Raw genomic sequence first — 23,692 nt, 5'->3', positions numbered from 1 at the left:
ATCCTTTTTCTATAAATTCATCGTATTATTTGGATTCAGACTGTATCATTTAAAATAAAATACACTCAAATTCGGAATTCTAGTTGTGTTTCTTTAAATCTGCTCGCCGAAGCTTCCCGACTCGGCCGTTCGCGCGGGGCGCGTCGCTGCGATCGCGGTTCGGAGCGCGATTCGGCTCTACGCGAGTCTTACGTCCAGTGGCCGAGCGGATGACAGCGGAGTGGGAGTGTGTCAATCGTGCGTGTCGTGATGGATCGAGTCTCGACGAGCGGTAGGTCTTTGCTCACGGCGGAAAAGGCTGGCATTGCGACGCGGCGATGGAGTCACGCGACGCTCAGACGTCGGACGTCGCGGTGACAACTCGTCGCACGCGCGACGTGCTTGCGACGGAACGTCGACGCTTGAAACGCGTCGCATTTCGCGTGGGCGTTCTACCTTCCGTGTGTGTGTGTGTGTGTATGTGTGTCTCTCTCTTTCTCCCTTCCTCGTTCTCTCTCTCTCTCTCTCTTTCTCTCTACCTATCTCCGTCTCTCTCCCATATAGCCCACGCTCCTGCATTAAGTTTATCGCGTTTATGCGCGACGGGCTCACGATGAGCCCTCGTCTTCGCAATACGTGGTGTTTTATGTTTCTGTGGAGCGACTGTATATTACGCGTTCCGATCTCCAATCCCTAGATTCTGTTGCTCGTCTCAGTTGCTCGATTATTCGCTCGCTATCAACCGATGTCAACTGTGATTCATATTTCCTTCCCAAGATACATCCCTCGGGCCCGCCTGGCCTTTCATTTAAGACGTGATCACACGAGTCACTTTCGTTGATCGATATGTAAAAAAGATTCTCTTTCTGCAAAAGAAATTTTTGAGCGCGTGAAAAATGTTATGTTTGGAGTAATAATATGAATATAGAATCAACAATCATTGATACGCCAATAACAAACAGTAATTTTTTGTTACAATTAAAAAAGAAACGACTTTTTTTTTAATACAAAATATTACAATGTATTTATTAAATAATTTTAAAAAAATGAAGATTACCTTATTTATATATTATATGATAATATATAATAATATATATAATGCTCATTTATTATTTATGATTATTTTGGATTTTTTAGATTTATGATTATTATGAATTTTTTAGATCCAGGAGGTGAGGAAGGTAGAAAAACATTAATATGTGCCGGTTGTCTCAATGCTATTGAGGACGAATTTATACAGGCATTGAACCAGGAATGGCACATTGATTGCTTTCGGTAAAGATGCTAAACATATGCTTTAAGAAAATAGCATTATGTCTATAAAAAACTATCACGATGCAATCTATTAATTATATTATATTTTTACAAAGATCTAATATCTTCTAGATGTTCGGCGTGTGACATTGGTTTATCCTCCTGGTACTTTGAGAAAGATGGTTTGCTATTTTGTAAGGATGATTATTGGGCTGCTTATGGCGAAGCATGTCAAGATTGTGGCCAGATCATCACAGGCCCTGTCATGCTGGCAGGTGACCACAAATTTCATCCAGAATGTTTTGCTTGTACATCATGCGGTGCTTTTATCGGCGATGGCGAAAGTTATGCACTTGTTGAACGATCCAAGTTGTACTGCGGGGTTTGCTACAAGCGACAAATGCAACCGCTTAACAGGACGTCAAACTATCCTTTTGCCAGGAAACCGCACAGCATTAGACTGGTCGAAATACCACCCAGCACAACAGATCCAGATAAGCAAAGAGGAATCAAACTCACGTTAGACACAGCTCCCAGTCCCCGCAGTTGTGGTGCTTTGCTGCGCATTTCAGAGTATGTACAATTATATATTTCATATACCTATAAATATTTCATTATTTTTAAAGTAAAAAAAATATGCATTTACATCATGAATGAAATTTTTTTGGAAACAACGAGATTTATATAATATGTTATATATAAGCGATATTTATTAATTATAGTAAAGTATACAGATATTTTTATTACTCTAGGGTTATACGAATATAAAACAGTCGCTTTTCTAAAACATTTAACAGCGCATGATAATCCTAATAATTATTTAAGTGAGAATAAATGTATATTAGCATCTAATAACATTTAACTAAAATGCAGGTTAATGAGAAATATTCGTGGAAAGATCAGTAAGCTGCTAGCCTCTGTGATGGAGGTTCTATTTAGGCTATGCTGCCACTTCTCTAATCATAGGTATTGCATAACAAATCAATAATATGCACTACATACTGTTAACTCTACAGACTGTGCTCCCATTTTAATAGCAGTTATGTTAATAAGCACGTGAAAATGTAGAAAATACGTTTGTGCATTTTTCACTAGTATATGTATATGTAACTAGTATATGTATATGTATATGTAACAGTTTTACTATATCAAGATATATATATATATATATATATATATATATTCATATATATATATATATATATATATATATATATATATATATACATCATAGATATTAGAAATATTATTTATATTTTTTTGTTATATGCATGCTCAATGTGTAGTTTATCAAAAATCAAATTCTATGTCGTGACTTTGGAATCAACTTGATGTTGTCATTTGGAATTGGAAAAATTTGCAAATATATTGCAAATATTTTTGTTTTTATGCACTCATCTTTTAAATGAATTTGGTGTAAGCTAATTTAGCTACAATAATTTAACTAGAAACGAATACTTAATTTGATTTCTAATGTCATTTCTAATAAGTGCCTTGTGCTTTTTATGCTGCTCAATAAGTTTCTATGTTTTATTTTGTATAATAATCTTGTACGAAAGCAAGCATTGATATTATATATTAATATATAAATTATATATTAAGACAGAATAATTGCGATTAAAAAAGATCGGTGATGTTCTCATTTCAATAAATATTTTTTGACACTTGTAATATTTCCTTATTATTGTTTGAAATAATTTCGTCTGGCAGTTATTATGAATTGTCTTTTTATGTATGTATTACAGTGAGGAATGTATGCAAATATTTGCATGTCTTATTATAATGATTTAGCAATGATAAAAATATTCTGTCAACTGAATGTTGCAGATTGAACATGTCCAGCGATCTCATATCATTACATATTGGCGATCGAATCTTGGAAGTAAATGGCACCCCTGTTAAAGACCAGCCGGTGGAAAATATTGAAAATCTCATACAATACTCGGACACAGTTTTACAAGTAAGTTCACATTTTTTCAAAGTGTGTCATTTCGTTAATATAATAGTTATATTGAACGTCAATTGAACGTCATATTCGACGTTTTAGTTGACTATCGAGCACGATCCAGATGCAGTATCACGACGGCCCACGTTCTCTTCACCGTCCTCGGCGGCGCTGACATGTGTCGGTAGTCCCAGGACAAGTCCCGAAGGCAAAGAGCGGTTATTTAAACGTCGGGACGAAGGTTACATTAACGGTGCGCGGAGCCGACAATTGCGAAGAACGAGAGATCCTATGCATAAAGAACGTAGTAGTTCTATGTCGCGATTGCTCGACGGGTAGGACAATTAATACATGATACATTAAGTCTGTTCAAAATTTGGCTCGCAAGCTAAACGCTTCCACCTCTTCATTTATTTTCGTTTATTCTCCTTTATCCTTTTTTGTTTTTTTCTCTATTTCTCTATGTCTCAACAACGCAACGAAGAGGTGAAAGCGGTTATAGCTATCGTGAGCAAAATCTGTTGAACAGATCTGCATTAAGCAATCACTTAATAAATTATCGATGTGATTCGCTAAATTGCAGATCTTCTCCAACGAATCCTACTTATGATTTGAGCCGCACCAGATCCTTCCGTGTAGAACCAAAGAATCAGAGAATATTTCGAGCAAGTGATTTGGTGAAAGGCGAACTCCTGGGCAAAGGATTCTTTGGACAAGTATTCAAGGTGACGCATCGCGATACGGACGAGGTGATGGTTCTCAAGGAATTGTACAGAGTGGATGAGGACGCGCAAAAGAACTTTTTGAAAGAGGTAACTTTTTAATACAAGTTTAACTTACACAAATGTGATAAAATTGAAAAGACTGCAAATATATTTTATATACACACACACACACACACACACACACACACACACACACACACATATATACACAATTTAACGTTCGAATGCTCAGATTTTGCATTTTCTGTGTATTTCAGCGTTAAATAGATGTTAGATTCAGTTAATTTTATGTATTCTTCCCTTTGAAAATAATTCAACAGGTTGCGGTACTACGTTCATTACACCATAACAACGTTCTTCGATTTATCGGTGTTCTTTACAAGGATAAGAAACTGCATTTGGTTACCGAATACATAGCAGGTGGCACGTTAAGGGCCCTGCTTCACGACACGAACGAACCATTGCCGTGGGAACAGCGTACGTCTTTTGCAAAAGATATCGCTGCCGGCATGGCTTATTTGCATTCTATGAACATTATCCATCGCGACTTAAACTCGCACAATTGTCTCGTTCGCGAGGATAAAACTGTTGTTGTTGCTGATTTCGGTCTGGCGAGAATCATTCAGAACGGTAACTCGCCAGACAATCGCAAATATAATCGACATTCCGATGGAGAGGTGAAGACTTCGAAGAAAGAACGAAAGAAACGATACACAGTTGTCGGGAATCCCTATTGGATGGCACCCGAGATGATGAAAGGCAACAAATACGATGAAAAAGTAGATATATTCAGCTTTGGTATCGTCGTCTGTGAAATTATAGGTCGAGTTCAGGCAGATCCCGATTATTTACCAAGAACCTCAGACTTCGGTTTGAATCAAAATGTCTTCAAAGAAAAATTTTGTTCCAATTGTCCAGAAACCTTTTACATGATCGCATTTCTTTGTTGTGATCTGAATCCCGACAAGAGGCCGCCATTTGAAGTTATGGAGGTTTGGCTAGAAGGATTGGCGATGCATTTGTCTGTAGGTGCCGAATTGCCAGCAGATCTGGACTTTGATATCAGGAATTACAAAGGACCGAGTCCGAGCAGCAGTGAGTCCACGACTCCAGAAACTCTGGCACCACAATTGAAACCTATCAAGGAAGGCCAAGTGCATCAAGAGAAAAAGCGGTCTACTGGTTGCGATGACAGTACTTTAGAACGTGAGATAGAGCCCTCGTCAGGTAATATTCTTCATGTGCCTGTGAGTCCACGTAACAGGTATACGAGACAAAATAGTAAGAGCAACGATAGTTCGGGCAACACGGGACGTTACTCGAAGCAAAATTCCAAATCAAAAGACTTCGTATCCGACAAGGAGAAGCCTGACATCGTGATTTCACCCGATTCCAGCGGTTTCAGCGGACGATACATGAGGAATAACAATATCAAATTGAAAGATACATCTCCCGACATTCCAAATACTTACGCTTACTCGAAGCAGGAAATATATCCAAGCCAAATCGAAGCGAATGAGCATAATCTGACTCGGATGCCCACCGTAGAGAAGATAAAGTACGTAGGAAACGCGAGTCCATATGTGGTACCGGATGCTTCGGAATATATAATCGACAGTAAAGGCTCGTATAAGATCAACATAAAACAGAAATCCGCGGAGAAATGTAATGATACAAGTGGTCACAAGACGAAGCCGGAGAGCAAATTCAAGATACCAGATGCCGCAGGTTCCGTCGGCACTTATCTAAAACAAATTGGTAAATCTATCGGCGCTATAGAGAAAGAAAATAAAATGATTAATAATACGGCAAACAACGGGGATACCGATTCGAAAAGAGTGATCAGTGAAGGCACAAAATCTGCCGGATCATATTTGCGAAGAACAAAAATATCGCCGACCAAGGAGACATCGAAGAACGCATTTTCTAACAAAGAGACTGTCAAAGATAAAGTTGATGGTATTTCGCCGCTAAAAAAATCCGAATCAAAAATCCCTCCAAATCAAGAGAATATCATGGGAAACGAAAAGGATATTAAAGATAGATTATCTAGGCAGGAAAGCAATGTCTCCGACGTTGGCAGTATCTTGTCCAGAGAAGGAAGCCTTACAGTATTAGATTGCACATCTAAATACAAAGATTACTCACCATTCAATACTTTTACAAAGAGTGATTTTTGTCAAGATCATTCTTTCGGAAAGCAAAGCTCAGGGCTGTATCATACAGACAGTCTTTATTCCAACTCCAGCATTTCGAAACGAGACGATCTCATCATACCTAACAAGCAAAACACGAGTAATGACGTTGTTGGAATGAGACCGATGGACAATGGATCAAAAAGCTCAATGATGACTTCGTCTATATATAACAACGATTTAAAGACGATGCCAAGCTGTCTGGCTGAATATAATGGATGCTACAAGGGTATCGATATCTGCAGACAGGACAGTTTTGGTTCCGACAGCGCCCTCGGCACTATGAAGAGTGATTTCTTCGCGGATGTCGATTTCGCGCAAATAAGAGATGGTCGGCACACGCCGGACTTGTGCCATACATCTGAAAGGTGCTGCACACCTAATCGTCCGACGTCACCGATAGAAAGTACTGCTTTATAAATCAAAATGCGCTACGGGAAGAGGATTGTTATTCTTCTTGAAGAGAAGTTGTTGCTTTACATCGAGATACATCGAGATAACGTTCGTAATCCCCGACGATGAATGAATCTCATTTGCTACTAATTTGATCTCTTTATTCATATAATTCATAAACTTTATTCAATAAGGGCCATGTTAACGTGCTTAGTTTTGCAGTATTAACTTTTTATTTTAAGAGTTTATTTCGTTTATTATTTTTATAAAACATTGAGCGATAAAAGATTGAATTCGTGTTGACCTTATGCGCGACATTTTAATATCTGTTTTGAAAAATTTTCTGAAAAAAGATATAGCTTTATTTTATTATTAAAATTGTGTATTTTAAAAATTTGGAAAGTTGATGATAGGCGCAAGACAGACGCAGGAACTTCGAACTGGAAATATTCCCGTTGAACACACAAATCAAAATATTGTCTTGCTGGGAAAAGTAATGACACAATACTCAGTATTAACGAATATTCAATTGCCGGTTTACGAATTTTTAGGTCGTAATGGCATCAGTTAATTAGCCGTAAGAATTTCGATTACATTCCTAAAAAAAGATGATCTTGCCACGTGGTTTTTCAAACGTGGGAGTTTAGGCGATGAAACGCGACTCCCCCGACAAAAGCCATTCCATCCAAAATACTTGTAGAATCGGGATTTTGATAAGTACAATATTATTAGTGTGCTCGAAACAGCAGCACTGTGAATACGTCGATTTTTGCAAATTACGAATGACACGACTACAGAATCAAAGAAACCGTCAAAAAGTCGAAGTACTAAGTACTAAGTAGAAGCTATACATTTTGACTTTGTAAGTTGGTGCAAAATACGTTTTCCCTGAGACTGCACGATCATGTAAGTTTTTCTGAAAAATTGCGAGCACATCATGTAGACTCAGTTCTTGTAGAATACGGTGTAAAAATGGTATATTTGTTTCAGGGCATACAGATGTACATCACAGTGTAAAATATTGTATACGTTTTTGTAATACTGCTGTATATGTACAGATAATTGATATATTATATATGTATGTATACATACGTGCATATAAATATATACATATACATGCGACGTTTATATCTTCGTTACGTCCATAACTGTTCTCGATGTACTCTGATAAGAGATTACATTGTACATTACAAATGTGAATTATATTTATGTATTTCTTTTCTACCGACGTATACAGTACGCTTCTTCTTTAACGAGGATATAAACGATGGCAGAGTAGTAAATAAAACGTGTGTATAAAAAAAAAAAGAAACAAATGATTTGTATATAAGTTTGTATATATTTGTATTCAAATATTTGTAATTTCCAAAACACCGATCGAGATATTTGAGTAACGATAAGTTTTATACTTGCGACATAGGTTCTATTCCGAAATATATTGCCGATCCTTTTTTTTTTTTTTCTTTTAAATCGCATGTCGACTATAATTTCATGACGATTTAGATGAAATTACATTGCTTTTATAGACGCAGTTCCAAGCAATAATTTTAATAAAACGTATAATTTCATCACATTTTTATCCCACCATCAACAAAATCATCTCACGTTAGATTGCATGCAAGCGACCACTTTCCCTCACCAGAAAAAAAGTTTCGCGGTTTCCGCAGTTACACGTTTGTTAATATATTGTTTCGAAAATAAAAAAAAACGTTTATTACTCATATAATAAAGGCATTCTCGAATTGTTTGTATCTATAACATATTTTGTGATTAGTCTGACGATCGTTTTTCCTTTTCTTTTTTTGTCTTAAAATTATAATTGACCGCACGAAAAAAGCCTAAAGAAACAACCCTGATCTTTATTTTTCTCTACGTGTTAGTTTTACTTTTAATTCTCTCACAAATTGAAGACAAGCGAATCTAATCTATATTTTTTTGACTTTTAAAATCTGAATCTTATGCTCTGCGAATCCTAGCATTTTTTGTAAACTTCCACCGAAGAAAATCCTAAAGAATTACGAGATTTTACAGTATGTCTCGTAAATACATGGGGTAATTACTAATCAGCCGTTCTAGGCTTTAATATATAATTTCTACAAATGGATTCTAAATTAATCTCGGGGTTTAATTTATTTTTTATTCTTTTTAAATTCTTAGAGATTAAAAAAAAAATTAGAGTAAATTTAAACCGAGATTAAAATTAAATTACATTGGTAGAAATGGACATAAGCCACGCGTCACCCCTTCTCTCTTCGTATATGTGGCATGTAATGGGAACACACACATTATCGCTAAATGTTACGAGCGTTTATCACGTAGAACAAGTTCCAAAACATCGCAAACAACGCGTGTCCAGTCATAGAGACGGACGTTGTGCAATAACTGTGCGGCTTGCTGTATGTATACGGTAGAGACTAGCCTAAGAGAATCGTTTCACGATCCTTGTCCTTAGTTAATGAGAGCAAACTAATTAGCGACCTAAGGTAGAGCGTTTCGTGAAATTGTGAGATTGCGTCATGGAATTAAAAAAAAAAAAAAAAAAAGAGTTTACGTTCCGCATTAGCGGTTGACACGCAGCTATCTGATTCCGATTCTGCGATGCGACGATCATCTCGACGTTTCTTAATTAAATGCGGAATGAGGGAGGCGGATGTATAGTCATGAACACGGAAAAAAAAATTAGTCTTAAATTAAGACTATATATTCTCATATACAAGCAAGAATATTCTAATCTTCATATAGAAAATTTTTAATCTTGAATTGAGCAAAAGACTTGCATCAATACAAATGCAATCGAATCAGGGCTAAAATTTTTAAAAAGATTATAATATTCTTTCCTATATATATATATATATATATATATATATATGAAAATATTTTTTTTTATTCAAGACTAATTTTTTTTTCTTGGTGAACGTGTTAGCTGTGTCGTGCCGTACGAACGCGAAGCGATCGAATGAATCAAACGCGAAGAATATATATGTCGAATTGAAAATATGTATAATCAATTGTCATACGGATCGCTTGGAATTTTCGGCGATGCGAGAAATTGTAACGGATGTCGCGGATGACAGTATTAACTCGTTACGTATTGTTGCTTGGTAGTGATGTGTACGTTTGCTATCATAACTCCTTAACACATAGCGGGCACAAAGATCGCGATTAAGACCTATAAAGAGATATCTGGGACGGGTAGACGTTATTTTTATAGCCCCTGTAAATTTTTGATAGCTGACACGACCATCGATAGATTGATATACGGAGCGCCCGGGTCATTAGTGCGTTAATTCATTAATTAGTAATGACGGGGCGCTCTATGTAATCCCGATCATTAATATTTTTATTCTCTCTCCTGTAAATCGATTCGTTTATCGTGGTCCGACACGTAGTTTCGAGCAGATATTTTTTTATATAGATACCATAGAGAGAAACTCAAATATATAATTGACGCCATAATTTTGTAAAGGGAAAAAGAAAGGATATTCTTGTAATTATTGTCGGCCTAATTTTCGCATAGAATCCCGCGGTGATCTTTCACACGCAACTTCTGACTTTGTAATTAAATTACGGTTTTTTTTTTATATATAAGGATAAAGACTTTATTGTACTGCGAGGTAATTTGATTTTCCCTTCAATCTAATTAACGCTGTCGCCGCAGGCGGGCAAATGCAGCGAAATTCGACGCGATGCGAAAATGATATGTGGCTGGCGATAGAAGAAAAAGAAAAGAGACAATCTTGAGATGGGTTGAATTTTCGCATTTATTGGTGTGCATTCGAAATCATTCCCAAATCATTGAATTTTTAAGCGAGAGCAGAGATTGCGTTATCGGCCATGAGACTGCGTATATTGTTTTTTGTTCCCAGCTGGCAAGAGAACAAAAAAAAAAAAAGAAAATACGATTTCGAACGATTCGTTCGCCATCGCGACAACGATGACATTATCGATGATCCTGACGACGATTGTTCTACGTCAGCAGACGTTCTTTTTATATATACCACTTTTAGTGCGTATTCGTTACCTACGAATAAAAGTCTACGAATGAGTTCTCGCGCAGAGTTCTATGTGAGATGAGCGTTTCATTTAACATTCCGACTTAACTTAGCAAAATAAAAAAAAGATACAAAATAAATCGTTGACAGTACACGGCGCGTTCTCTTTATAATCCCTCATTTTCTCTCAAGTATTTTTTTTTAATTGCGTATTTCAACAATTATATTGTTTAAAATTATAATTTTATTAATTAAGACGCTAACATCCGAACGATTGTTTCTTGTGTTTAAAATTTACAAAAAAAAAATTTACAAAATGACATGCGCGTCGTTTTAATTAAAATATTTAATGTTCCTTTAATTACCAATCGATAAATACAGAGACGTCGTTCCAGCTCGCGTTGCAGTCAGCTGCTGGCAGATGACAGCACGCATCGCGCTCGCCGAACGAAATATCGCCTCAATGTTGTGACTCATGAAATGGGAAATCTTCGGAAATTTCGCGAATCGCTTGTGTCTTCCTGTACGGGGAATAAATTTCTTGAACGTTATGTCGCAACGTCAGCGGTTCCCTTAAAAGCGACAGACAGCGAGAGAAACGACAACGGCGAAAAATTGTTCTCTCCCGCTGAAAAGTCCCGCTTGCTTAGAAAAAGAAAATGTTCTCTGTGACGAAAAAAAGAGAAGTTCTTTGCTCCGAAAAAATTCCTTTGTACGAGCTTTCTTTGGCAAGCAGGAGAATTGTTTTAACCGCGGAAAACCTGGGTTCAACAAAAACTGTACGCGCAGCATTTTTCGCTCGAAAGCTGATATCGCGGGCATGCCAGGCACGAGTACGACCTGAACGTAGACGCGCGTGTGTACAAATTTTCCAAGCTGCGAGTTCGAAGATTCGAATTTGAGGAAATCAAGACCGGTCGATATTCTGCAACGCGCGTTCGACCGTCGAACGTCGTCAGTCACGAAAGACAAATTAAAAGTCTAATCTGTTCGGAATCAATACGTGTCTTTATAATCCAATCCTATCGTCCTTCGTCCTTCGTCGTTTTCTTGATCTCATTATCCCCCGAGGGGTGGTATCGCTACTACAATCATACGTATCCTTTATTCTAAAGGACAATCCTTTCTATCTTTTTGATTTATTTTCTCAAAATAATTCAATTTTGTCCTTTCTTTTAACTCTTTTACTTGTTCTTTATTTTATAGGAAAATCTTTTCTAATTAGAGTTTCAATGTCTAATGTCATATTGATGAGTAAATTTTTTAAATAAAATATATACATAATTTGCCTCACGTTAATTATATTTTTAATTTTTTTTTTAATTAAAACTTTAAATTAAATTCGTTTTCATTTTTCCGAACCTGTTCCAAATTTAAATCAATTGTTCCAACAGTTGAACCAGTTTCAAACTATCATAGTATCTCATTTTATGGTATACTATGCAAAAAAATTTTATAATGTGCAGATTCCTGACACAAACTGCTTTGAAAACGTGTAGGAATAAAGCTTTAAAATTTTCAGATTTGTCTTTTGTTTTCTTATTAAAGAAAACATGTTCACCGTAGGTATCGCTCATTTACGCGAAATCGGCAGTTAAACGTACTCAACATCTGGGAGAGTGCACAAAGACTCGGATGCAAATAAGGAATTGCTTCGGGGGATAAAAATGACGTTTTTCGCGAGGAAACGTCGATCCGCGAGGAAACGTCGCGCTTCTGGAACGCGCGACGTCGACGCGCGAATAATTTGTCACCGTCGTCGGCGACGGCGGCGGCGGCGGCGGCGGCGGCGGCGAAAACGGCAGGAGGAGAATCGCGACGGGGGATGCGGCGGCGGCAGCGGCGATAAGAAGGTAGGAAAAAACCAGCGTCGGATTCGAGCGCGGGAATTTATGAGTCGCGACGTGTCGACGGAAACCTTAAATTTTAACGTTCCCCGTGTCGCGCGAGAGCGACCCGTAGTTCGGGGTCTCGGTTTAAGGATCTAGAAAAGGGGGATTACGACCCGAGGCGCGCCACGCCGCGCCGCGGGAATGGCAGCGGCGGGGAAGGGTGGGCGGCAGGGAGAATAGCGAAAGGAGGGTGGATGAAGCGGCGGCGGCGACGACGGGTTGTAACGCGGTGCATCTCACGCGCGCGGAGCATCCGCGAATAAAATGATAATAAACCGCGCGTCGTATCCCCACTGACGCGAACGCGTTTCGTCGCTTCTGCCTTCCGCGACGTGAAAGCGTTTCTGGATACGCCGGCGGCGCGGCCTGAACACTCGCCATTGCCATCCACAGTGACGCCACCACGACGACAACGACGATGACAATGTTCAGGATTGCCATTAACGACCGTTATAACGCGAAGTATATAATTCTTGCGACACATCTTGCGAGGACGCGACCTCAAATGGAGGAGGGGTGGGGTCAACTCGGCTTTAAATGAAATATGTATCGTTCAGAATTAATAAAAAGTTATAAAGAATTCCAGAATTTATTTTCTAGATGACCATAGATTTCTGTGGGATTTGAAAGGAAAAATTGACTTGTCTTATTTAGGAATAAATAGAAGACTTTAATTTACTCTGTATTTTTTTCTAAATCATAGAACTAAAAGAAGATAAAAAGTTAAATCGAGATAAAAATTAATCTACATTTTTGCACAAGTGAATATTAGGCTGATATTTACTTGTCATTCTTATATTTAAGATTGTTGAATTTGACTTTAAATATTTCAGGAACGTTCGGGAAAAATATTTTTAAAATTCTTCACAACTTTTTATGCCGAACAAGATGGCATGCATGTTTTAAACCCCAGTCGATTATTTGAGATCGAATTCTTAGAATCAATTTCAAATGGCGGACAGAGAACTTCGAAAGAGAACGTCTTTTATCAGGTATTTATTTACAGTTACAGAAACTTTCTGGATAAAAAAATTGGTATAAGGACATAAAAGAACTACAGTGTCGAGTTTGCAGAGGCACGAGGAAGACACGGGGTATACTGTCTTCCTTGGGATTGATCGTTGAGGAAATGTTCCGGGATGGTCGGTCGCATCGCCGATGCTTATCTAAAACTTTTGGGGTTCGTCGGCGGTGCGTTATGGCGTAATAAAGTTTAAGTAATTTCGCCGCCGGATCGAGCTCGGCTGCTGCGTCTCGCCGTAACGCAGTAAAATGCTGGCGTTATAAAAGATCGGGGGCCATAGCGCACAAAGTGCATTTTAGGAAATAGGAAGAAATGCGATACGAAGGATTTTAAAAATCCGACATATAGATAGCTATCTTGTCTAATTGCTAATTTGCACTAAAATTAGTTTTAATTAATTTTTTTAAAACTGTGAGACACGGTTCTGGTTTTTTTTTGTTATTAATATAATTTCTAATTATCTAAATATAATCTTTAAATATCTAAATGTACTTACGAAAAGCGAAAGAAATTCAGATTTTTCTGTCAGACACTTTGCGATTGACTAAAGCAAAGCGCGTTTAAATCCAAAATGCACCTACACACAAAGGAAAGGAGCGCGAAAAAGGGAGGCAAAGGAAAGAAAGAGGAAATGTAGATTTTCTCTCTCCTTCTACTCCCCCCCCTCCCTCCTCTCACTCTTTCCTTTTCTCTTCGTAAATCTTCCATGCGTGTAACTCATCTGACGAGGAAGCCGCGCGGCGCTCTCGTTGCGAACGGAGTTGTTTATGCTTTCCTGTGCAGCGCTTTCTGAAATATGCAAATCGCGCGAATTCGCATAATGGCGTTATCGCGGTGGGATGCCGGCGACGGCGACGGCGACGACGGCGACGGGGCGAGATAGCTGGATTCACCTCGCGGCTTTTTCGCGACTTCAAACGACGCGCCCCGTCGGCCTCTCGTTCGTTCGAAATCATGGAGAGAATCAACATCTCCGATCTCTCATGGCAGGATAGACTGACGCGATTCGCGATTCTCGCGGCGGAACGAAGTCGCCTTGTTTCGCGTTAATATGTTAAATGTGTGTAAACAAGGTGTCTACTACCTGGGAAAACCTGTAAAACCTGGAATTCAGAGAATTTGTTGCCTTAAAAATTCAGGGAGTTTTATTGAAAATTAAAATTTTTTTTAAATACTTTTTTTAATAATTTGTTTTTATACTATAATCGGAAGTTTTACGACTGAATTGTTAATGGTAACATTGGGTCATTAACTATTTACTCTAAACATCAAAACATCAAAACATTTTACGATTAATTCAATATTCAATATTGAAGACAACGATTTCAGGTGCAATTTTGTTTAATAAAGACGAATATTTATTTTAATAATTTTATAAAAATTGAATTTTGATTATATATTAGATAATTTTTTATTTTGTAGTCTTTGAAAATAAAATTTGAAAATTTTATGCAATATAAAATATTTATTTTTTAAAATCTTTATAGTTTTTTTCAAAATTTTTTATATTCAATTATTGAAACTTCAGTGATTCTTAATTTTATTTTATGATTTATAAATTTTTATAAATGGAAAATATTATAAACTTTGCGAAATAAATATATATTTATTTATAAGATATATATTTAAAAATGTTTTGTGAATTTTTAACAAATTGCTTTAAAAATCAGGAAATTTTCAAGGAATTTTTTTTTGGGTGTCTGGTTTGAACAGACACCCTAAAGCGACAACGAACAATGCTACTTATTAACAAGTACAATCAATCGCGTTGTTTAGAGATTAAAATAAATCTTATGGTATCAAAAGTTATTTTCCATCGAGCACGCGAGTTTCCATTAGAGAAATTTCCATTTGAGAAGTTAATTGAAGCCAACGCGCCATTTCGCGTGTTGCAATCCGCAGTTGCGACACACACGTATGTCTAGCTAAATCTAAGCTGAACGATTATTTAATTATTAATTATTGCCGTTACGGCAATAATTATGAGTCGAGAAGGCGAGAATTGAACAAATTCGCGTTTGTGTCTTTCTCTCCTTTTTTTTTTTTTTTTTTTTTTTTTTTCTATATTCCTTTCCCAATATCTCGGCCGACTTACCGGCGCTCGGGTGGAACGCGTTTCCGCGGCGCATTTTGCGGCGCGATAAAGCGAGGCGCGGGAATGCGCGCGCGAAACGGACGGCCTTACATATTATAATTGATACGTTACAAGCGCTCCTACACGCCGGATAAGTTTATCTCCGACGCGCATCGACGAAAACCGGTTAGATAACGAGACGCGCGCGCGCGCGCGCGCACTCGCGCGCTGCGCGCCCGCTCGCTACATCATATAATAAGGTTTAATTATTCGAATAATGAGAGCCGCGCGCGGGCACGCAACGCCCGTATGCTCGTCTAATGACAAATAGCCGGGCCGCGTCGATGCGATACCGGTGTAACGCGTTCAGCGAAAACGACAAACAGCGCCGATTTCACGTCCCGCCGCGCTACCGTGCACACCTCTGTTACGTAAAGGCCCACGATCGATACGCGTCCTCTACGCCTGTTATCGAAGACGAAACGGGCCAAAACGGGACACGCACTTACAGTTGGCTTCTCGCTTAAGTAAGTTGAGGGACCTAAATTCTGGGACGAAATTACAGGTCGTTCGTCGCGATAACAAAATGGTTTTGCCTTCGAAGGTTGCGCCGCTCGCTTTGTTCCGCGAGCTTTATCGTACGCGTTATACAATGCGCGCGACGCGTTAACGATTTTTTTCGTTCAAGCGCGGAATGGATGGAAATTCGTGAACTCCTCTGTTCTGAATATATATTTCACGATCTACAAATTGCCGATCGAAGAGACAAATAGGGGAGATGCGCAAAATCCTTCATTCGGCTCGTTCTCCATTTTAATTAACTCGTCACGTTCGGCGTTCAGCTAAAAATGCCTGCTGGTTCCACGGTGCTTTTCAAATTTGAATTCTCGAGATCGTAAAGCACACCGATGTAAAACCGCCGCTACCAACACGGACGCAATCAACGCGAAAGATCTCGAAGGCGATCTTCGATGCCACGTCGAATTCCAAGGAGATTTTAAAAAAAAGGAGACTCTCGGACGGGAAGGATGATGTACGTTCTAATCGTTCCGAGAGAAAGGAAAGAAGGAGGGAGGAAGGGAGAGGGGAGAAAGAAGCACGTCGTATCCACGTTTTCGACGATATTTACGTGTGTCCGTACTGCGGTCGGGACGGCTGTCGAACAGCGGGTTTTACAGCACGGGGACAGCATATATGTAGGATCGGGAACGCGCGCGTATCATCGGGTTCGGGGGCGACTGTTCGCTTACACGCAAGTAGATGGATGAAGGTGGCCGCCGAGGAGAGGGGGGGGGGGAGGAGGGGGGAGGTGGCGGTTGATGGGTGTAAACTCGAGATAGCATCTCCGACTGTCCTCCGTCGACTGGATCTACCGACTCCTACATCTCTCCGTCCGGCTAGACCTGTCGTCTTTACCCGGTTTTTAATTATCTCCCCGGGTTTACCCTCCGCACACACAAAGACAAAGGTGCGTGTCACGAGCGCGGCCAGGTAAAAAGAGGCGCGCTCCGCTGCCCGCACTCCTCGGAAGGAGACGCGACGGGGTGACGTTTTGACGCGTCTCTTATGACGAGACTTTAGAGAGGTGATCTTCCGTTCGGTGATGTATCGTTTTCGGTCCACGAGCCTCCCCTGTTCGTCCCGCCCCGTCGGAAATTTTTTTCTGCCGGTTTCTCGCCGGATATTGTATCTCTCGTATCTTGCATCGCGAGCAGCGACGAGGCTATCGTTTAGCAGCCCCGAAATTTCTGTGAAAAATCATCTTCAACGGACACAGAGTCATAATTGGTATCGTAAATAAATAAGATAAATAAGATAAAATGTCCCTTTGCGCTTTGCGCTTTAGCGCACGAATTTTTACTAAGTGAATTTCGTAAAGGCGCTTTTAGAGAGATAGAGAGATAAGTTCCATTAAGCGAAGGCACGAGGCTCATTTACGAGGATTTCGAGAGGGAAAAGCGCGATTATTACTTTATTACCTCCCCGGCGCCGCTTCTTTCAGGCCGGGAATCGCGATCGTCGCGATCGTCGATAATGCGGATTTTGCGGATCGACTTTGTCGCGCGCGCTCGGATCGCAAGCGGGGGCAGGTCGGGGAGGGACGGAAGTGACGAATAGCCGGGGCAGGTCTTTTGAGCGGTTGATCCTCAAGACCGGGAGAGAGGTATACGGGAAAGACACAAAGCGCCGCTATCCGCACCATCAGTGTCCGATACTAGGCTCAGGTGACACGCTTTCCGAAAAGGTATCCACGTACCCTTATTAAGGTGGGGACAAGATGGGCCCCTCGACGGTGCCCCGCCGATGACAGCAAATATTTACAACGTCATGCTACCTAGACTGGGCGTTCTCCCGTGTGCGTGTTCGGCCGTTTCACCGGCGCCGGAGGTTTCTCCTCTCTCGGAATGAAGCGCGTTTTTAACGTGCGACTCTGTCCTTCTTCCCACTCGATCGTATTAATAACTCGGTTAAACCCGAAAGCAATTACGTCGGCGCCTCGAAACCGTTTGCATCGAAACTGTTTCCGGCAAAAACGCCGATTTAAGTAGCGCGGATTTTCATTAAAATTTATATAAATCGAATTTGCGTAATTTATATTACTCGAAAATTATTATCGCGCGCGCGCGCGCCCCAAGATTTTAAGTAGAGCCCAAAAGATTGCTAATGATAGCAGAATCTGATTTTGTAATTGCAGAAATTTATGATATATCAATTTATTCTTTTAAAATATATACCGATTGATTATGGTCGCCATGTATTCTATATTTTGATACTCTTGTTACCACGAAATTCATATAATAATTAATGAATTGCGGGCTGCTCTCCGTTAACATATTAATTTACAATCAACAAGTTAATAGTTACGCGATTAAATATGCAATAAATTGAACCAATCGAACCGTATTCTGTTTTCGGGCGTTTAGTCATACATATCGATAAACAAAATGTAACCGCGATGTTTTAATAATATATCTCAAATTACATAACTCAACATAACGCGAATAATAATATTAATTATTTTTCTTATTTGTATACTTGATTTAATCGCGTATAGTTTCTACGTAATAAAGTGATGATAAGATCTTTTTTTAAATTGTGCAGTGTAAACAACATAATAAATACGTATTAAAAGTCGCGACGGAGAATTTTTGCGTTCTTCCCTTTTCGAACAGTATTTTTTTCTGCCATCCACAGTCCGACTCTGTCGAAGCGTTAATTTTTCTCGTCTTTCGAAAATTCAAATTTCCGCCACGTGAGCACGCGCTCGAGACGAAAATCCGAGATATTCCGCTGTCAATCGTTGCGAGGGAAATTTTCAGTGGTATCGAACAGGGCGAAGCTCAGGGGCCTGATGCTGGGCCCCCCCGCTGAGGTATCGGTTACGCTTAAACCGCGTTTAAGACCCTCGAAACGCGGCTTTTCATGCGAGCTGGCGGCGGGCCCCCCTTAGAAGAGGACTTACGAGAGGGCCGGCTCTCGAAGGGCCCCGAGACGGTGGCGCCAAGAAGATTCGTATCTGGCGCGAGGCCCCGAGAAAGGGCTCCTTCGTCGGCTCTTCTCCACCAACGGCGGGTCGTGGGCCTCGTCAAAGATAATATCTGATTCCGAATCGTTCGTTCGTTCGCTCGCTCGCTCGCTCGCTCGTTCGCTTGCTTATTCGTTCGTTCGTGCAGGCTTCCATGTACTCAGACTCGTTTTCTCGGGCCCGGGTACGAATGTCATCGTGTTCACTTCTTACGAGCGGAACCGGGGGGCCCTCTCTTTCTCTCTCTCTCTCTCTCTCTCTCTCTCTCTCTCTCTCTCTCTCTCTCTCTCTCTCTCTCTCTCTCTCTCTCTCTTTCTCCCCCTCCTTCTTTTCGGGGTCCCCTTTTCGTGCGCGCCGAATTAACGATCGGAAGGGTGCACGATGCGCACACGGTCGGCAGGAGTACAGAACGATCGAGATTAATTGCGAACCGCGACGAGGGAGGAAGGGAGGGAGGGAGGGAGGGAAGAGGAGCCCCTTTTCGTGGCAGTCTTTAAGAATCGACGCTCGCGATTCATATTCCCCGAGTTTCGGCTTCGCGAATTGACGTGCCTGATAATGACGCATAATTGAAAGCATACCCCGTGACGCGGCACAATGAGCTTCTTAATCGAAATATTATACAGCGATATGATTAACTCGCTCGGATCTTTCAGTTATTATCGTCTAATAGATACAATCAGCAATCAGCCACGATATCGCGGATCTTTCTTCTCGGTACGTTTTTCCGCAATCTGAAATTTCGAGAGATACAAGAAAAAGATAAAAGAATCGATAACGAAAGTAAACGAAGTATTCAAGAAAATTGTTTGAGAGATATATGAACAAGTATGAATAATGAGTAAACCATTGTGTTATTTTATCTCTCATATATATATATATATATATATATATATATATATATATGATTAATCTTCAGCTAGACTCCGCTTAAATATATAAAATATTTGAAAATTATTAAATCTTTTTAATGGATGATCAGATAAAACCATCGGTTGATTGAGAGAGTTTAATTATGAAACTTACATAGCGAATGGCAAATAACAATAAGCGAAGTAAAAATAAATTATCGAATTATTATAGATTTAAAAAATATCGAGAAAAGAAATTAATACTTCTGATAGAGCCTTGATTGTTTTATATCTTGCAAGTTGATTACTTCGCACATTGGAGAGTTTTAGAATTGTCTTTTGCGTGAGAATGACAGAAAAGTAATGTAGTAATTGATATTAATTATTCGCAATCAATTGTTCATGTGAAATAAAACATATCGCGACATCCTAACTATTTCGACTGAGTATTTTTGTTAGAATATCGAAATAATTATTTCAATTTCTGTCATTTTAAAGATTCCAATTTTGCGACCTGTACTTTCTTTTCAGATTTCGTTCTCCTTCCGATAGAAGATAACGTGTTTTTTTAGCGAGCTATATTATCCCTCTGCGTGTACCTCGGGGCAAGGCGCGTCATCTTCGTCGCGTGGAAAGCACCGGCAGCGCTAGGCACGGCCAACGAAACGCGGTCGGCCAGTCAAAAAATCAAGCATTTGTATTCCGCGGAGATTTTTCAACGGCGGCTGGACAGTTTTCTCATTTCGTTTATAGCCGGTCGTAACATAACTCCGGACCTACTACCACCGACCACCACCACCACCACCACCACCACCACCACCACCACCACCACCATCACCACCATAGTCCTCATGCTCGCTCGCGCGCGCTACTCTCGCGGCAGCCGTTTTAACTTCCTCTCCTCTCGTTTCCTCTCCTGCTCACTGGCTGATCACCAACGCGAGACGCGTTTGCGTAGGTGGAACGAGCTTTGGTGTGTCCGCCCGGCGAGCGTTTTAAGCGCGGCGCAAACACGCGATGTGCTCGGCATTCCTCGTAAATCGTCCGGGACGACGGGAGGTCTTCGATTGTAAAAGTCCCAACTTCCGCCCGACTTTTCCTCGCGATCGCGCTGTCAATCGTCATTTACGGATTATGCTCCAAATATCGCCGCTCGGTATCGTCCGTTCGATAAAATCGAATCGCTCGACGATACAAGTAACGGAACACGACAAAGACCCGGCGCCACGGATATATTAAAAGATCAATTTCAATATACATATATAAATAAGGAATTCTAGTTCGTTCTCTAATTTTAGAGATCTTGTCGTTAAATGCAAATGATAGCGTTAACTCGAGCCGAAGGTCGAGCGAGCTTTTATAAGAGTCAGAAGATATAATGGGCGCGCGCGCTCCACACATACACTCGAAATATTTATTTTTCGAAAATGAAGGAGCAGAATCTCCTTCTGGCTCGAGCGGTTCCAGTCGGAGGACAGGTTCACGCTAAATGGCGGTCAGACCAGGCATGTCGCACGCCACGGGGTGTCCCGGTCAAAAGCGCCGACTTCGCCTTCCTCGCTGCACGACGTCCTATCACTCCTCTCCGGTGTGCACCCTTTATCTCATACCCCACCACCGGACAAGGAGGATTAATTTTCGGGCCGCGTTGCGCGCCCGTAGCAGTTTTAATGGCGTCGCTCGCTTGCATTACGCAATGGAAGAAGGAAGATTAAATTAATCGCGGTTAATTGGGAATAATAATACCGACAACTCCGAGTTTGTTTCCTTAGTGTTTTCGCACCGCGCGTCGAGTGGTAATCGGTAGTGGTATGTGCTTCTGTCTAGTGGTATCTTAAAATTCCGGTTGTCGGCATATATGTATATATTTGCGCAGGTGCTCGCGCAACCCGCGTAATTCCGTCGAGGCCTTAACGGACTCCCGGTCACTCGGGTGTAACAAGGTATATCATTAGCTTAACAGGAACTAGCATTGGAATCGCGCGTAATTCAGGGCGGCGCCGGGACGCGCGATTTTTCTAGATGATTTACAAATTAGCTTCCGTTCCTACCGGTCGTGGGGAGATCGCCGGCCGGGATGATCGGTGCGTCGAGGGTGAGGTCTCGTTTACCACAAGGTTGCTTCTGCGAAGAAGGGCTCCTATTAGTACTTCTGGCTCGGGCCAGCCTTGCCGCCCACCTCCGCAGCCGCAGCGCAGGATAACATATGGTTAGCTGAGATCTCTCGAAACTCCATTAACATAACGCCGATCTCCACCTGCTTTACGAAAAACGCGAGAGGAGAACGAGGCGTGGTGGTAGCTAAGTCGATTGCGAGTTCTCTCCCGAGAACTCGGAACGGCTGTCGTTACCGCGTCCCTTTCCTTCACGACACTTTCTTCCTCTCCTCGCCTTCACGATTTCCAACGACGGCGATTGATCAGACTCCTCCGAGAGGGAAAAGAAAGGCGCTGTATTAAACGTTTCCTGCGCTCGGCGGGGACGTTAAACGAATGAAAAACATCAGGCTTTCTTAAGCTCTATTGCTTCCGCTAATACGATAACTTGTCTTAATTCAACTCGTTGAATTTCATCATTTTATCGTTAATCTTATCAAAATTGACATATAACATATACGATAATCTTTTAAGTTAAAATTATCCACCTTTGGGAAATATCATTCAGATAAATTAAATCAAATCAGTTAAATCTAATGTATATAAAATGTCACATTATTAACATATACGCGGTTGAATTATAAATGCTAGAGAGACAGAGAGAGAGAGAGAGATAGAGAGAGCACGAGAGAGGGAGAGAGAAATATTAATAAAGATCCATTTTGAAATATGTACTATCGCTGATGAAGCGAGGTAGAATTTTGACGGGACGCACTGGCCGGTTTTATCCCGAAACAAATGTTTTTACTTGAATCGCCAGTCACGAAGAGAAGCGAGCGCTCTCCGCCGCCGCTTTTTTTCTCCGCCGCGACATAAATATGCCGGGATTAATACGCGGCGCACAAATCCCAAACTACTACCGTAGTTTATTGTCCGATATGCGTCTGCGGGCCACCGCGTAATAAAACGAGGAGGAGATCTCCTCCCGTTGTTTGGGGGTCCATGCGTGCGCTCGCTCGTCCGCTCGCGCGCTATCGCCTGACCGGATCGAATGCGTGACAGACTGCGGGCAATATTGCATTCCTATCTCGCCTATGAATTTCGCTAGGAATCGTCCTGCAGTCTTCGCGTTATCCCGCCAGAAGGGGACGAGTACCAATTTTCGCGCCGTAGATTATCGGCGCCACCGTGACGAATATCTATCGGCGTGATTTCACGTTCTTCGATGCGGAATTCGGAGAAACGGCTGGTTTCAGGAGCGGTTTCTCTCAATATGTGACATTATCTTTTCGGATGCTTAACGGATGAATCACGATAAGTGTCGCCAAGATAATAGGACGAGATAATGTGACATCGTTCTTGTTTATATATTGTGCATTGATGCGCGTTTCAGCGGAAGGATATGAGGGAAAGAGGAATTATTTTTTTTTTTTTAATAAAATATATATATTTTTGCATGTTTTAGAATGTTTATTCCTCGGAAAAATCTAAGAGATCTGAAATTCTTTTTGGGGAATCATAGAATTTTATTATGAGTCAGGAAATTTTTTATAATTTTGACTTTAATTTAAATTTTGTCCTTCTTAAAATGTTTTTTTAATGCTTTTATTTTTATAATATAAATAATTGAAAATTCGTCAATCATTCAAGTTAGCTATAACGTTAATATGAAACACACATTCGCATGCATTGTGAATATTTTATATGTAACTTCCGAATTTTTGTAGAGAAATCATGTTCCCATTA

At 40.4% G+C, this 23,692-nt stretch overlaps 1 protein-coding gene across 3 annotated transcripts; it reads left to right on the top strand.

Moving 5' to 3' along the window:
• Positions 1 to 146: 146 nt before the first annotated feature.
• Positions 147 to 10,635, top strand: LIMK1 (LIM domain kinase 1). Of its 3 annotated transcripts, none has more exons than XM_089076475.1 (8): positions 147 to 271; positions 1,143 to 1,254; positions 1,366 to 1,806; positions 2,107 to 2,199; positions 3,061 to 3,193; positions 3,281 to 3,513; positions 3,762 to 3,990; positions 4,224 to 10,635. In XM_089076475.1, the coding sequence occupies exons 1-8, from the start codon at positions 250 to 252 to the stop codon at positions 6,516 to 6,518; spliced, it is 3,558 nt and encodes a 1,185-aa protein (XP_088932601.1). In that variant the 5' UTR covers positions 147 to 249; the 3' UTR covers positions 6,519 to 10,635. The 3 variants fall into 3 exon arrangements, with proteins under 3 accessions (XP_088932601.1, XP_011637692.3, XP_088932600.1); XM_089076474.1 differs by lacking the exon at positions 147 to 271 and adding an exon at positions 288 to 940; XM_011639390.3 differs by lacking the exons at positions 147 to 271; positions 2,107 to 2,199 and adding an exon at positions 286 to 940.
• The last annotated feature ends 13,057 nt before the right edge of the window (positions 10,636 to 23,692 follow it).

This window comes from Pogonomyrmex barbatus, unplaced genomic scaffold (assembly GCF_055798465.1).
Source record: "Pogonomyrmex barbatus isolate J1 unplaced genomic scaffold, ASM5579846v1 scaffold2, whole genome shotgun sequence".
NCBI lineage: Eukaryota > Metazoa > Arthropoda > Insecta > Hymenoptera > Formicidae > Pogonomyrmex > Pogonomyrmex barbatus.
This window is presented reverse-complemented; position numbering and strand designations above follow the sequence as displayed.